Genomic DNA, 16,506 nt, shown 5'->3' with positions numbered 1-16,506 from the left:
TTAAAGAGCCTCAGATCTTAGAAAGAGATGAAAAGGGAGAGACCTAAGTACTATTAGTGAGTTGAACCTTTTACTTCTGAATGGTGCATTGATCATCCCATAATATTTGACAGAATATATGGACATCTCTGCAGCAGTGATGCCAAAGAAAAGAGGTCCAAGTTAAAGGAGCAGGCATTAACATTCACTTTAAATTTATAAAAAGCTTTTTTGTTTATAATTTCTAATTTTATACCATTGCATGTAAGTGATTATAAAGGCTGGACAGCCCTGCACCATGCTGCCTTTGGTGGATACACTCGCACAATGCAGATAATTTTGGATACTAATGTGAAGTGTACTGACAAAGTGGATGAAGAAGGGGTATGTGTTAACATTATTTGTTTCTTGTCTGCTGTTACTTCTAGATGAAATGTCAGGGCTAGGCTGTTAGTAGTTTTCCACTGTGCATTACATGTGTAATATTGTATTTCCTGTGGCAGACTCAGTGATAAAGGATTTATTGGATAAATATATGATTGCTGAAATTTTTATCCAATTATTTTAAGTGGGAGATAAGAAATATTCAAATATTCTAATAGAAATCATGAAACGGTGAATGTACTAGACATGTTCCTCTTTCCCCGTATACCGTGCAAGAATATTTTAGTAATGTAGTACAAACATTGGTAATGCAAATTTAAGGAACTTACACAGATGTGAAGAAATCCGGTTATAGATTAATAAACATTTGTGCAACATTTGTTCCTTTTTCTTAAACATCATTTAGTGCCAAGTAGCAGCAGTTTTGAAGTTGTTGGTATTTATTTCCATATTTATTTAGGATCAAATGTGTCATTAAAAGATCACCTTGGTCAGAATTTCTTGAATTTGACTGCATTATCAGCTATAGCTCAGTAACATATTGTTTGAAATTCACTGCACACTGATGTCCAACAAAACGAGCACCTGTCTTGCTCTGGAGTTTGGACAAATGCAGTGTGTATTAGGTCAAAACAAAATCCCTTTCTGGGATTGAAGGCCTCTTTTATGAACCTGTTCCATCAGAAATACAGGGCAATCATTTTAAAGAACTGTTTCATTCCCAACACAGAAGCTGTTGCTAATTTCTCTGAGAACTGGTGATGAAATTAGAATTACTAGATTAGAAACAAATATTGACTATAAATTTAGGAGATGCCTTAATTTCAATTTATGAGAAGTCCTTAATTTCAATCAGAAAAATCTGTGTGCATTCAGAAGACTCTCAAATGTCAGTTTTAGTGTACCTTGATTCCTAAACCACTGATTCCTTTACTTTTATGAAAATACCAAATAAAAAACAAATATTCCACTTACAAAATTGCCCTCAGATTTTCTTGCAGATTTTTTTTGTATGAACACATCAGGATATAATTGAATGCTTCTCTATTTGATTATCTAATGCAAGTGTTCTCTGTCTGTAGACACCATCATTTTTACCCCTTTGTGACTTGCAGTTCATTAATTACAAAATTAAAATATATTAACGAATTGGCTTTTCTTACCTATAGTGAGTTTCCTCTTCAGATTTTGCCCTAGTGTAGCTGTAGACATAAAGAACATATCTGTAATCTCTGTCAGAATCTCTGACAATATTCTAATGTTTTGTGTTGTGTCACATTCATATTTTCGGAAAATTCCCTCCACCCAGGATTTTTCTCCTGGGAAGCTGAGAAGCCTCAGAGAAAAAGGAAAACAATCTTATCTCATTTATTTCTCCTGTGTTTTGCTCCTTTGGAATGTGGGTGGAGATTGTTTACCAACAGGTGATAGTTTCATTGGGTCCTGGTGTGAATTATTTTGACTCAATGGCCAATCAGTGCCAAGCTGTGTCGGGACTCTGGAGAGAGTCACGAGATTTTCATTATTATCTTTTTAGCATTCTGTAAGTATCCTTTCTGTATTCTTTAGTAATGTTTAATTTAGTATTCTATATATAATATAGTATCATAAAATAATGAATTAGCCTTCTGAGAACATGGAGTCAGATTCATCATTCCTTCCTGCCATGAGGGTTCCTGCAAATACAATAGTGTTGCTAGTGAAAGCATTCAAGACTTGCAGCTGAGAAAAGCATCTGGCTGTTCAATGTGGGAAAGCACTGAAACGTACTTTTCTTTAATTACTCGTGTACTGCTTGTCTGCACAGAACACAGCTTTGCACTTGGCCGCACGAGAAGGACATGCAAAAGCAGTGAGGTTACTTCTTGACTATGGGGCAAAAATTCTGTTCAACAAAGCAGTAGCTTCTTTTTTCCATGAAGCAATACACAATAGGAGAAAAGACGTGGTGTCTGCTGTCATTTTGCACAAAAGGTAAAGTACAGAGAAAATGCTTCTTAAATTTGTCTGCCCACATGTTCTGGTTTGGTTTTCTTAAATGAGATTAAGTTCTGAAAATCTGTTGTTTAATAGTAAAACTGAGTACTTATTTTAAAATTCCAGAGGTTGTGTTCTGTTCTAATGAGCACAAATAAAAAATGGCAAAATCGTACATAATGGACATCAGTCATATGGCAAGTTGTTTTTCATATTACATTGAGTAATTGGATTCTGTGTGTAAAAAACCTTTAGAAACCATCAGAAATAATTTTGGCCTTTCACATAATGTTTTAATGCCTATAAAATTTAAATCAAAATGTGAATAGAACTGAAATAATTCAAGAGGTTTAATTTAAAATCATGATTTTAAATGTTGCGCGTATTTTAAAATGTGGCTATTCAACTGCAGTTTAGAATATTTTAGGTTAAGGTATAGCGAAGCCCCACTTTTGGAATAAAGCAGTACTCCATTGCCTAATGAGAACATCTTTTGGTAAGAGTTACAGGAATACTGACAGGATTTTACTGCATTTATTATTATTTGTGTAATTTTGTAACCCAAGATTCCAAAATTTGTTCCAGTTTAATATTTTTTTAGGAGGCCTTAGCATAGTTGAAACATTTCTGTTTAATTGATAACAGAATTTAACATGAATCATTCCTAGAGATGTGTCCAGATTATTACTCAGCTACTCCCCAAACAGCTTAGTTTCCATTTAATAGTGCATAAAATTAGCACATTATGCGTTATGCTTTTCAATATCCTAAATGAAACTCAAATAATCTAAAAGTAGTTAACTAAAAACATATTTCATTAATCAGTTTTCCATTATCTGAAATATTTTTTTGCAGATGGGAAGAAGCTGTTGTGACTTTCTCTCACTCTTCCAGTGCCAATAAATGTCCTTTGCTGGAAATGGTTGAGTATCTTCCTGATTCATTTAAAGTAAGTATTCTGCACATGTTAAAGAAATTACTTCACATAATAACCTTTGTTTTAATGCATTTATTCTTCTGTTTGCTGTGCTCTCTAATATGTATTATTATAAAATAGAAATAAGTTCACAAAATTATTTAATAGTATTTTAGTAATAGTCACAGTTTGTCCAGTTTAAGTTCTTCAGTATTAGAAAAGTTCCTAGTTTCCTGAGATCAATGGAGTTATAAAAGTAACACAAAAATGATATATAAATGCAATGAGAGTCATAAGTGAATTGGGTTCAAAATCATCTGAGATATTTTCACTCTCTTAGCTAACTGCCAAATGACACAACAGAAATTATTTTTAATTAAAAGTGGTACATATGTATTCATAAACTATTCACACTTCATACTTGTAAACTAGCAGTAGCCTTGTAAACTGCATTTATATTTAACTCCTACATGAAAACTTGAGTTTTATGTCTTCAAAACTTACATCATAAAATCTGACTGAGCCATCACTTCCGTTAGCTGATTATTGTATTTGATGGTCATTTTCTTCTGGTCTAAACATATTCTTTCTGTTGAGCATTGCCTATTCACCTTAATTCACTTTTCTGTTCCTCTGGAAAGCTGGTGTTGGACAACTGCATAATTGAGTCTTCAGAGGAAAAGACAAGTCGAGACTTCTATGTAAGTAGATTTAAAAGTTAAGGAAAGTACAAAACGTATATTTTAATGTACATGTCAAGCTCATATGTGTAAAGTACTATTGTAGATGAATCTCAGATCTTAATACAGAACACAGGAGACAGATCTTATTTTATTCTTTGGACTGTAAATTGTTTGAAGTTCAGTTTCTGTAATCTTCATGCTTACATATTTTAATAAGTGTGACATTAAACTTTTACAGTCCATAAACGGTATCTTTGCTGTGTTAATTTTTGCAATGGGTATTTCAAAATAGCAGTGAGAGAAGACATGTAATATCTATGAGTATTGAAAGTATGGTTGTAATAAGTGGTGCAATTGTCATCAATAATTTAGAGTTCAACATGCTTCTTTGTTTTGTAAAAACTTTTCCAAAATCTTAATCAGTAGATTGCTTTTAATGCTAGGGAGACATGAATGTTCTCCAGTTATGTTACCTTTGAAACCATATTGAAAACCACCTTATCAATGATTATATTGGATTGTGTCCACGTCATTAACAGAAAACTTGCAAATTTTTTGCTACTGCAAGATACTACTGTATCTTGATGGCATGTGTTCAGCTGACAGTGAATATACATCTTGATTCTGACTACCTTGACACAAGATGCTCTCTAAAAGATAGACTTTTTTGTATTAAGAACATCATCTAAGACTGAGATAATAATTTGCATTATATGTACCTTCTGGTGTATTATATAGATTGAATACAACTTCAGATATCTTCAGTGTCCCTTGACACTTAACAAGAAAGTAAAGGATGGTGAAGATATTTTCTATGAACCACTTACCACTTTAAATGTAAGTTTTACTCTGACATCATTGCCTGCTGTCTTGGTTTAGATAAAATGAAGGGGCTTGAATTTTTCATCATAAATTTCTTCTCCAAAGGCCATAAGTTTCTATATTGAAAGTATATTGAAATTAGGTATGGGCCAAAGTTCTAAGTGATAAATAAAATTTATTTTAGGTTTAGATAAAACTACGAATGCTCAGGATATTGTGCTGTACATGTAGGCAGTACACCAAAGAAAACCACACTCCAGTCATTGTAGTGACCATGCACTGCAATGTAAGGCACTGACAAACCTGACAAGCTGATTTTTTTCATATGGTAATTGCAAAATATTTATGATGCCTGAAACAAATTTGCTAGTTTTTTGCATTGTCAATCTGTTCTCTCATTCTTTGTTAGAAAATGTCTATATAACAAACTTTCTGGCTTAATATGTTTGCTTTTTGGGATTCCTGTTGGCAATTACTTGTTATACTGTCTAATAATAAATAAATAAATATTTTTCCCATTAAATGTAAAACTTGGTCTCACAGGTATAGGTGAAAATTGTATAATTTTTGAAGCTTGAAATAGACTAAGAGAGCCCCACAGAGAAGCTGAATGCCTTAGCAGGCAGAGAGGGCAAGATAGTGAGGGTTTGGGCCAGAGTGCTTAATCAAAAGAACTTTGCAATATCTTACACGTATTTTACTTTTCATTAGACTAATAATCAGGTTAAAAAGGTGGCCCAGCCAGTTTTGTAAACACTTTACTTACCTAGATGAATGAAGTTTTACCCTTCTGTATTTGTGTTTTGTAGGCCATGGTGCGCCACAATCGCATGGAGCTCCTCAGTCATCCCGTGTGTAAAGAATATTTGCTTATGAAGTGGTTGGTCTGTTTTAATGGTTATAAAATATTATAAAATAAAAATTTATAATATTGTATAAAATTATATTATTTTATTATATAAAATGTTATAATACTGCATGTCAAGATAAAGACTATTTTGCCTGAAAGTTGTTTATTAAAATGTGTATGTTTATAGAGATGACTGAGCAAATGTCTTTTCCATAAAGTACAACTTAGTATTTAGTAAAGATTTTTTGATACTTACAACAAAGGCAACTAATAATTTTGTTTCCTCTTTATTGCAAAATATGTGATAAGGTTGCCAAGTTAAAAGTGAAAGGAACTTATTTCAGAGTGGCAAATACACTTCTGTCCACATAAGTGATGAACACATTCATCACAAAGGGACGTTTCAAGAAATATTTATTTCCTCATCTTGAAGACATTACTGACTGTTAAATTTGAATGCATGCTCTTCTAAATTTGAAAAGTGTTGTAACTTTAACATTCTGACTTTCAAGGATGGCCTATGGGTTTCGAGCACATTTAATGAATTTAGGCATATATTCTCTTGGTCTCATCCCACTGACTCTTCTGGTCACTCACATACAACCAGGAAGACCTTTGAATGGAACAGACCTCTATGAAGCAAGACCATTAGAATATGAGGTACTTTTATTAGTAGTTACAATCTGTTCAGGAGATTTATAGCAAAAATATATGATTATTAAAATAATTTCTAGACTAATTTATGATCTAGCAACTCTAAGGAATAAAATTGAAGTATATATTTCTAAACATTCAGCAGCAACCTCTTTAGATGATTTTCAGTTCTCATTTCTTATTTTTTTCTGAGAAATTTATATTTAACTTGGTTAATTCAGTTTTACCCTGATGAAGTAAACAATATTTGTTTAATATTGAAGAAAAAAGATTCACATGAGAGAAAAAGCATAGAACTGAAACTCAAAAAAGGATATGCTAGTAGAAATATCAAATAAAACAAATGCAAAGGATATACAAGTTTTATAAAGATATGCTGATATATGAAAATTCATGAGAATCACATATACAGCCCAACCCAGAACAGGGATTTCACAATAAATATTAGTAAAACAGAATATAGATAGTAATAAGTATTTGACACAGGCTAACAGGGTTACTTTTCTTGGTCAATATAATGTATATATATAATAGGTAGAGATTAAATGAACATTCTTTTAATAATTTATAATTTCTTTTTGTGGTCTGATTTTTGTTTCAGGATTCATACTTCACAAGGGTGTGTATGTGTTTAGTTTTAATTATGAGTTTACTGGGCATCTGCAAAGAAATATTTCAGCTGATTCAGCAGGTTAGTACAGAGAGAAATAACATTAATCAGACAGTGTGCTTGCATGGCAGTTTGTATGATATTTGAATTAATCTGTTTTTTCTTGATTAGAAGGGAAATGTTAATTTATACTTTTTAATTTATATATAACAATTAAAACTGATAAGAGAAATTAAATAGTGAATTCAGTGTTTTAATGGTGGATGACTTGTAAATATTAACCTTTCTCTCTTAAATCCTAGAAATTGAAATATTTGTTGGATTACTCCAATCTACTGGACTGGACCATTTATACTACAAGCATAATTTTTGTGTCTTCTTTATTTATTAATACACCAGCTCATTTGCAGTGGGAATGTGGAGCAATTGCTGTGTACTTGTCTTGGATGAACTTCTTGCTTTATCTTCAACGGTAAAAATTTTTTACAGGCTTTACAATAAAATATTTTAATATTTTCAGATATTTTACATATCCTAAATAGTGACTGATCAAGTTTGAGAATCCCATTTTGTATTTTTATTTTTTTCAAACTAAACAAGTTTCCAGATTAGGACTATAGGAATTTTTTATCTCTGATGAGCTGTAAAGTCAGTTTCAGTGTTTTCCATGTGGAGCATCACAACATGTGTTATAGCAACTATAGAAATAACAATATTTATTTTAATGTTAATTAAGCACAGCCATGCTTAATTTTATCTTTTTTTTAAATCATCTTTCACTAGACTGTATAGACTTTGAATTTAAAAGAACATAGAAGGATATAAATTATGAATGGTATAAGGAAGTCAGGTTTTATGAGTAATACCTGGCAGAAGGTAAATTCCTTTATAATTTCCATATTAAATGGCATATCTCACTTTATGCCATAGTGTCCTGTAAAAAATTACAATTGATGTAATTGTAAATTTCTTCAGTTGACATCATGTCTGTTTATTGCCCTTAATTATCTTATGTGTTGTCACTGGTACAATAGTGTCCAAGAGTTATGAACTGCAGGAGAGCTGGGTGGAGGAAAAAATTAGTGTGGGTGTAGTGTTTAAGACTAATAAATTAAACACATTTGTGTCTGATCAGGACTGAATGTGGTAACACTGCATAAATGTTCTTCCAATTCATATTGTACATATGCACGAATCAGCCTCATGAAGTCTTGCAGACAGACAAACACAACATTTGCTGATTAATTTCAGGATTCTTTTACTGTAGTAGGGATGTTTAAGGAGATGGTTTGTAAACAGAGTTAATGGCAAAGAGTGTACCTTTATGGTCTTGCCTCTTCTGCAAACATTGTCCACGCTCCCCCACGCCGTGTCTGATCTCAGAGACCGATGAATGGGGTGTCCTGTCTGCTCCCGGCAAAACGGGGGTTGAGGCTGAGCAGGAAAAAGGAAACAAATGATTGCACAACCTTTCTTCTGCTGTTGGATGAAACGCCTTCCTGGCCTGACTGCTGTTTCGGGTGTGTTGCAGTAGAACTCTACACATGGTTTTCCTATTTCATTCAGGCTGTCTTTTCCCAAAGCAACCTGTGATTCCATTGACTTCAACTGAATTTTGCCCAATAAATGCCCGATAAGAGAAGATGAGGTTTGCTTTATTTCCAGCTTGACCTTGTCAGTCTTGCACATAAGGTTTCAGAGCGAAGACATGCATAGGGGTTATCACAGTTGCTACTCTAGTAGCATTAAAAAAATCTCTTGTTCCCTGGATTTCAGAGAGGACATAAATTCCCAACATCAGGTTTGAAAGAAAAAGTAATTTAGTCTGCTTTATGGTAATTCCTGTTCTGATATTTAGTTTTTGTGTTAATCAAGAAGAGGAGAGGCTTGCCAACAACAGATTGTTGTTGGAAACACAGGTGTCTTAAAATTATGTTATTCTCCTTTTCCTGAGCAGTGTGTTTCTTTTTGTTTGTTTTCCATTGTTTGTATTACACTAAAACTACATAATGTCATTTGTTTCACATCCTGTAAAAAGTGAAATCTTTTAAATCAGGCATGTGGCTTCTACGTAGATTATGGTGACAGTTGTCCTTTGTTCTGGTTGCTACTTTGTTTTGAGAAGCAGTAAAAAGTTGAATAGCTTGCTTTTTTATTCTGAATGCAGCAGTGGTACAATACTGTACTGCCTGTGCCTATGGAGGAAATAAATGTTATCCATGAAAAATGCTATCTTGAAAATTGTTCTTGTGCATTAAAGTATAAGATTATGCAGTTTAGGGTTGCTGTGAGCAGGATCACTAGCACTCTTTTGGACGTGAAAGTAGAACAGATTTGTTACCATCACACAATTTCTCAGAGAGGCAGTGTCTCTTTCCACAGAAGAAAATCAGTGTTGCTTACTGCCTTACAGAAATAATTGAAAGGAACTCAAACTTCAGCATTCAATGGTTTAGGGGTAGACTTGGTAGTGCTAGATTAATGGTTGGATTTGATTATCTTAGAAGTCTTTTCCAAACTAAGTGATTCTATGACTGATTCAATATCTTTTTTGTTCACTTATTGCCTAGGTTTGAGAACTATGGAATCTATGTTGTGATGTTCTGGGAAATTTTGAGGACTTTGATTCGGATTGCTGTGGTTTTCTTTTTCCTGATACTGGCCTTTGGGCTGAGTTTCTTTGTCCTTTTGGGTTCACAGGTTAGTTCAGTTCTAGTTAAGTTTTTATAATTATAAATATTATCTTTGACTAAAACATCTCAAGACTTCAGTTACAAATTCCATCAGTTGAATTTTTTCTTTATTTTGGTGTTTCTTTTTGCAGCAAACATACAGCACACCTCTGCTTTCCATAATGAAGACATTTGCAATGATGCTGGGAGACATTAATTACCATGATGCATTCCTTGATCCTTTACTCAGCAGTGAATTGCCATATCCATTCCTGAGTTACACAGTTCTCATTATATTTACCTTGCTTATTCCAATCCTTCTTATGAACTTGCTAGTAAGTATAAGCTATTTATTAATATACAAAAGTGGTTAAACACAAGTATGTATAGAGAGTTCTAGTGTGTAGAATTACTTCAGTAAGTGACAGCCACTCATTATTTAATGGATATTTTCAGTAACATATTAAAATGTCCCTGTTCTCTGCACTTGTTTTCCATCTAGTGTACTGCTGTGAGTATTTTCCCACACCTCACTCCTGGCAGGAGTATCTTGTATATCTTTAGGTAATAACTGTGATGGAATTTGAATTGGAGCTGCAATGTATTATTCTGAGTTCTTGATAAGGAAAATTGGGGAACAATGATTTTTGTTCAATCCCTTGTATCATAACCTAACAGTAAAAAGAATTTAAATTAAAAGAATAAAGCCCCAAAAGCCCAAACTCAAATCTCCACTGCACACAAAACAGCAAACAGAAGTAGAGAGAGAACTTACTAACAAACTTGACCTGAAAGTTAAGAATCAGAAAACACAACAATGGTGAAGAGGGGGGGGAAATATGTAATATATTTCCAGCCATGTTCCACTGAATATAATTTTTATTTAGGAAATCACATTTTCACATGAGCTGAGCAATAAAAGTCAAACATCTCATGTTTTTTAAACTTGATTATTGCAGACATGATTCTACTTAATCAAGAGATCAACCAGTTTCTTAACATTACAGCAGTAATGAAGAATGTAAAAGAAAGATGTTATTCTTGGCAAAAGTAGCACTTCAGTGCCTTACCAAGAGTGTTGTGGGTAGAAATACCCTCAACATTTATTGATACATATTTTCCAAATATATAAAAAATGTTTCCAAATTCAAGTGAAAAAATAATTTAAGTCTCTGGAATATTTTTTTAATTTAAGTGAAAATGAGAATACAATTGAAATAACAGACCATGAAAAAAATGGATAATGAGCTCTTTCTCTTTCTTCTAGATTGGTTTGGCTGTTGGTGATATCGCTGAAGTACAAAAATATGCTGCACTCAAAAGGATTGCAATGCAGGTGAGTAACAGACCATGAAGGTGTCAAAGGTTGGAAATACATATCATTGCTTGAACACCATTGAGATAATCAGTTGATTTGTCATCACATTCCTAACTATCTTAGGATATCTGTCAAGCAAATTGGTGAGCATGGCATCTTATCCTGAATCTCATTTTCACTCCTATGAATCATTGCCAAGGAAGTGTACAAATGCATTTTTAAGGAATTTTTCAACCATCATTTCAAGCAATTCTGAGTTTTTCCAAAACCAGAATCTCAAAATCAGTCACTGCAAAGCCTAAAATTGCAGTTTTCTTTTAGCAGAGAACCTATGCAGTTGAAAGAAGGTACACAAAAATCAAAAGGATACCAAATTCATTCTGCTGTACTAAATTCTCATTAGTAAAAAGAGTGCACATCTATGTGGAGAAATTAATTCTGCTAAGATACTCAATACTCATTATGACAATGTAGTTTTAGTGTCTGGGCTGGACTATTCAGATATTATACCACTGTTTGCAGTGTGGGGTAGTACTAGTGAGTTGAATGTAGTGGCATGATTGTTATTTTCACATATAATATGTATTTATCTTAAGACAGTGTATCTGATTCTAAATGCAAAACCACATTTAGGTTAATCTTCATACCAACTTAGAGAAGAAGCTGCCATTTTGGTTCTTAAGTCGAGTGGACCAGGAATCAATCACTGTATATCCCAACAGGCCAAGATACTGTGGATTTATGGTAAGATGGTGAATATTGGATAGAGGAATTCTAACCAAAAAGGGGTATGATTGACTTTGTACACTCATTGCTAAGGACATTGTGTTATTAACTGACATCAAGGGAATTGTGATTAGACCTTGACTAAGGTCAGTGAAAATGATAAATCAGTTTGAGTGCAGCTGTATTCAGATAAAATTGGTGTTTGAGTACTCAGTGAACTGTAACTTTATGAAGTCAAGCTACAAAAGATGTTCAGATAAAAAGTAAAATTACTCCCTTTTGGCTTTTCCTCTTTTATTTGAGCTGTTGTTCACAGACTGAATTTTCTTATAAAACAAACATTTTAATATATAAGAAAAGAGCATCAAAACAGAAAATCTTTTCAATGTTAACAATGTGTGAAGACTTACTATTCACATATTTAATCTGTTGTCAGACTATAGGACCTATTTAAGTTTGATTCCATGTTCTGTTTAGAGCGTGTTCCAGTATTGCTTTGGGTGTGAGGACTCTACCACATATGCACAGAGCCCTGATACAACACTAGAATTGGAAGTTCTGAAGCAGAAATACAGGTATTTTTTGTGATATTTTGCAGTTGAAAAATTAAGTAGAACCAATATTACAAACATACTTCTATTTTTAAAAGTATTTTAAAGCTGCATACTGTATCTAAAAAGCAAAATTCTGTGTCCCCAGCACAACCAGGACAGCTTGTTGCTCATTAAAGTAATCTGAAGTAATGGGGAAGATGGATTTTCATTTCAGAGTTTTGCAAATGGAGGTTTTCAAAGGTTATTCAGAACTCCCAAGTGATGTAATTCCAGTCAGTTTGCAAGTATACACAATCTGTTATTGACTTTCCACTGGGTAAATCAGATTCAGATTTTTTCCCCAAAAATGGATTGGTATTGATTCTCTCTTGGACAAATCATGTTTCCCAAAGCCTTGGAAGGAATTCTTTGTACTTTCTTGATTTACTTTCATACCAACGTATCCATAAGAATGGTTTCAAAAAAGCTTACTATGAATGCACAACTAGAAAAATGTATTCTCACTCAGTCTCACTTTCCCCTGCAGTAGTTTTCCTCCATTTTTTTCCTTTCCTTTTTTTTAAATCTACCAAATTTTTGTCTGCCTGCACAGATTCAGATTGAGTTGTTTGGGTTTTTTTGCATGAATAACTCAGCAAGAGTTGAAAGGTGGTGAGACTACACCCTACAGATATAGGCAAATCATGGACTTTAGCAAGTCTTTCTTCAAATGCATACTACATCATTATGTTATAAAACAGACTCTTTCTTGGTTGGGATTTTTTTTTCCTACAGAGAAGGAAGAAAACTATAATTTTATAAAATTACTTGCAATAGAATAACTTCTGACCTTATCATTGTGGAAAGTCATTTATACTACTCTGAAAATATGAACTGAAAACTCTTACTACATTGCCAGTGTGTTTTTATCGAGTTCAAAGCAGTTCAGTTACTACTGGAGCTAGTGTCAGTGCTGAGTGTATGTATTTTTGCATTTTGGTTTGAGGCAGGGTTTTCTTTCACTTTGCATTTTAATTCTTGTGATTTTCACATATTTTAACGTGTATTACCATTTCTTGTTTAAAAAAAAGAAAAAAAAAAAAACTAAAAACCTAACTACTTCTATAAACCCCTCACCTGTTCTTCCCAAAGAACCTTTTCAGTCACACCGGATTTCATGTTGTAATTTTGTGAGTCTAGACATTCAGAAAAGTAGATTTTCAAAATGCCTCTTTGGTAGTTTTATAAAGAGAGTTTCTAGTCACATTTCCCATTTCTTTCATTGTTTCCTTAGAGATAACACTTACTGTGTTCTGTACATGTGGTGCTAACTTAGTTTAACTACTTAATTGCATCAATTGCACTTTGGATAGCACTTTGAAAAAGATCAGTGAGTGCCTCATGAGTATTTCTCATATGCTGTAAAAGTAGTTGTGAATTTCACTAAATGTTTTTGGTTGCTTTATTGCCATTGCAGCTCTGGCCTTCTTCTTGCCAGACAAGGAAATAGGTCAGTAGGAAAAAGTTTTGATAGAGCAGTCAGCAGCTTTGTTTGAGAGTGAAGTTGCTTCTACCTTAACTATATATTAAGTTGCTTTTCACAAGAACCACAAAGAGTTTGTTCTTTAATTCTATTTCCTGTAACATGGAGTTCTTCAGCTTGAAGAATTAAATGTATTCTAGATAATAGTCTTTGTTAACAGAAGGTTTAAGTACTGTCAGAAGAGTGAAGTACTGTCAATTTTTAGATCTGTAACTTTAATGACTTCAGTCAATGTCCTTTGAAATCAAATGACAAAACCTGATGCATATTTGTTTGTTTGTTTGCTTTTTAGGCTCAAAGATATATCAACATTGTTGGAAAAGCAACATGACCTCATTAAACTGATTATCCAAAAAATGGAGATAGTATCAGAGGCTGAGGATGAAGACAGCAATGATTTATTTCAGCACAAATTTAGGAAGAGGCAGTTAGAGCACAAGAATAGTAAATGGGATACAGTGTTAAAAGCTGTTAAAACAAATGTGCCTAACCCAAGCACAGAAAAGAACAATAGCTTCTTCTAGACTAGGCTATGATATCATGTTGTATTATCATTTTGTTTGTCTTTGCATAATGTTAATGTGATACATCATGTACTCAAGTATAAAAAAAGGCCAGATCCAAAACCAGGATGCAGGTGCTCAAAACAGTATTTAAAGAGACTGGAGATGTCTACATCCAAAACTGTGATCCTAAAAGTGACTGGCTAATCAGGAAAGTGCCTAACTCAACAGAGGCCAGCCTTGCTGTCCTGGCAGTTCCCAAGGCTTCTGTCTAGATCTGTTCCTGGGTTTGGCCCTGGTACACTTAGGTCTATATGCAATTACATTATTTTCTGTTACGAATATTTTTAGAATTTCTAAATTTTTAGAAATTAGATTCTAGTCATTTATTATTCAGGTGTTTGGAGAGAGCCAATGGGCTTTGTGTAGCTTAAAGAAAAAGTACAAAACTAATCTGACTGAGTGCGCTGGAAGTTTTGCTGAGTAGGGACTGCAGGATCAGGCCTGAAAGGTAGGAAATGAAGGATCATGAAGTTGTAATGTAAGGAAATAACTACTTTCTTTTCTAGATAAGTGGAAGCAGTTCATAGCAGGATCATTTTTACTAGCATGCACCTAGCAATGATAGAATGACATGTTTAATATTAGTCATTTACAACTTGCTGTCCTTATACTGCTAATGTGATTTTGGCCTTCCTGATAAGCTAAAACTGATCTTGCAACTTTAATCTGCACTTTGGTTTTAATATTCATTTTCTGAATATTCCATGCATTATGTAATATATGGTAATATATTAAATTTAATAAACATTAATTAAAATGTGTTTAAGTGCCTGAATATGTTTGTTTCAAAACCAGTGCTAATAAACTAATTATGACTATGCATGGTGGTAAGGCTCTGTGGTCTGCTTTTGAATTCAGACATTTTCTTTAAGACCTTAGTATACATTAATTCTTCCCATAAAAACCAATTATGATTTCTGTTTATTTAAAAGGTAGTCACTAGGAGGTAATTCACACTGTACAGAACTTGTTCAGTCTTCACAAGACACTGGAAGATGCACTGTAAATTAATGTGACTTGTGACTTAAAATTGCCACAGATACTCAGTAGGCAAAATTCTTTCTCACCCAACTGCTCTATTCCAGCTTCGAGACTTTAAATCCTTGCCAGGTAAAATAAAGAAAGTGGGAGGCTGCTGAAGGAGCAGCTCTGCTCCAGAGCCAAGCCTGTTGTGAAACAGTGAAACAGGAAGAGAACATGTAAGCAGAGTCAGAGCAGAAAAAGTAAAAAAATAACTATAGTCTATGAAATTGTTGTGGCTCCTAAAGTCAGATCTATTCCTGTGAATAAACTGTTCAGGTTTTCTGCACTGCTGTGCATCTGCAGCTCCCTCTGTCAGTAAAAAAATGACCAGGTTCTTAGGATAGAACTTGAAAAGTGTAATAATAGCAATTTTAAATTCCTGGCAGTCTGTGCCATTAACACTAGATGGCAGTGAGTGATAACATTTTTAGGTAAGTAAATGGGACCTAAATGCAGTGTTTTGAGTGAAGAACAGTAGTATGGTTACAGCAAGAACAAAGCAGTCAGCACTTAGAGTTTTGCAGTCTAAGCCTTTCAAGCATGTTTAAACAGAACTCTGAGACCTTTATATCAAGCTGCCTCTCAGCTTTTCTGAGTGTTCACAATTTGGGAAAAGTTTTCCTTTCCAATTTTATATAGAAAGACAGAAATAAGTTATTTTATAATTAGCAAATATTACAACATTGAATTATTGACTTTGCTTTCTGTGGAAATCATCAGACTAATATTTAATTGTATGTAGTAGAACTATCTAATAGAGCCTAAGTACAAGAGATGAAGAGTTTAAGGAAAAGTACAACTGGAATATAAATCATGATTAAAAATTTTTGTAGACTGAGCTGAAGAGTAGAGTATGTGGTCCCTTGCTGTTTCAGCAATCTCTAGAAGCAATCCTGTTAGAATCATTATGGTTGGAAAAGATCTCTAAGTACGGTAAAGACCATTGAGTACAGTCATTAACTTAACACTAAACCATGTCTCTAAGCGCCTTATCTACATGTTTTTTAATTATTCCAAGGACAGTGATTTCATTTTCCTGGACAGCTTGTTGCAATGCTTGACCACCCTTTCAGTGAAGGAATTTTTCCTAATATCCAATGTAAACCTCTGCTGGCTCACCTTGAGCCAATTCCTCTTTCCAATTGCTTGCTGCATGGGAGAAGAGAGCAACCTCCACCTGTCTCGATGTTACATGTTAGGTACAGCTAAATGTATGTTAACCAAAAGTGTTACAATAAGAATTTTTGACT

General features: G+C 33.6%; 1 protein-coding gene across 1 annotated transcript in view; it reads left to right on the top strand.

The window, feature by feature from the left end:
• The window catches only part of TRPA1 (transient receptor potential cation channel subfamily A member 1), a 31,321-nt gene extending 16,961 nt beyond the window's left edge, over window positions 1-14,360 (top strand). Inside the window, exons 13-27 of the mRNA XM_041412826.1 lie at window positions 249-363; window positions 2,171-2,337; window positions 3,196-3,289; window positions 3,898-3,957; window positions 4,678-4,776; window positions 5,571-5,641; window positions 6,124-6,271; window positions 6,867-6,956; window positions 7,178-7,347; window positions 9,446-9,575; window positions 9,700-9,882; window positions 10,815-10,883; window positions 11,499-11,609; window positions 12,069-12,166; window positions 13,960-14,360. Coding sequence (XP_041268760.1) covers window positions 249-363; window positions 2,171-2,337; window positions 3,196-3,289; window positions 3,898-3,957; window positions 4,678-4,776; window positions 5,571-5,641; window positions 6,124-6,271; window positions 6,867-6,956; window positions 7,178-7,347; window positions 9,446-9,575; window positions 9,700-9,882; window positions 10,815-10,883; window positions 11,499-11,609; window positions 12,069-12,166; window positions 13,960-14,191 — 1,837 coding nt within the window. The 3' untranslated portion in view covers window positions 14,192-14,360. The remainder of the gene's footprint in view (window positions 1-248; window positions 364-2,170; window positions 2,338-3,195; window positions 3,290-3,897; window positions 3,958-4,677; window positions 4,777-5,570; window positions 5,642-6,123; window positions 6,272-6,866; window positions 6,957-7,177; window positions 7,348-9,445; window positions 9,576-9,699; window positions 9,883-10,814; window positions 10,884-11,498; window positions 11,610-12,068; window positions 12,167-13,959) is intronic.
• The last annotated feature ends 2,146 nt before the right edge of the window (window positions 14,361-16,506 follow it).

This window comes from Onychostruthus taczanowskii, unplaced genomic scaffold, assembly GCF_017590055.1.
Source record: "Onychostruthus taczanowskii isolate IOZ18803 unplaced genomic scaffold, ASM1759005v1 scaffold4, whole genome shotgun sequence".
Classification (NCBI taxonomy): domain Eukaryota; kingdom Metazoa; phylum Chordata; class Aves; order Passeriformes; family Passeridae; genus Onychostruthus; species Onychostruthus taczanowskii.
Note: the sequence above shows the minus strand (reverse complement) of the source record. Positions and strands in the feature narration are given on the sequence as shown.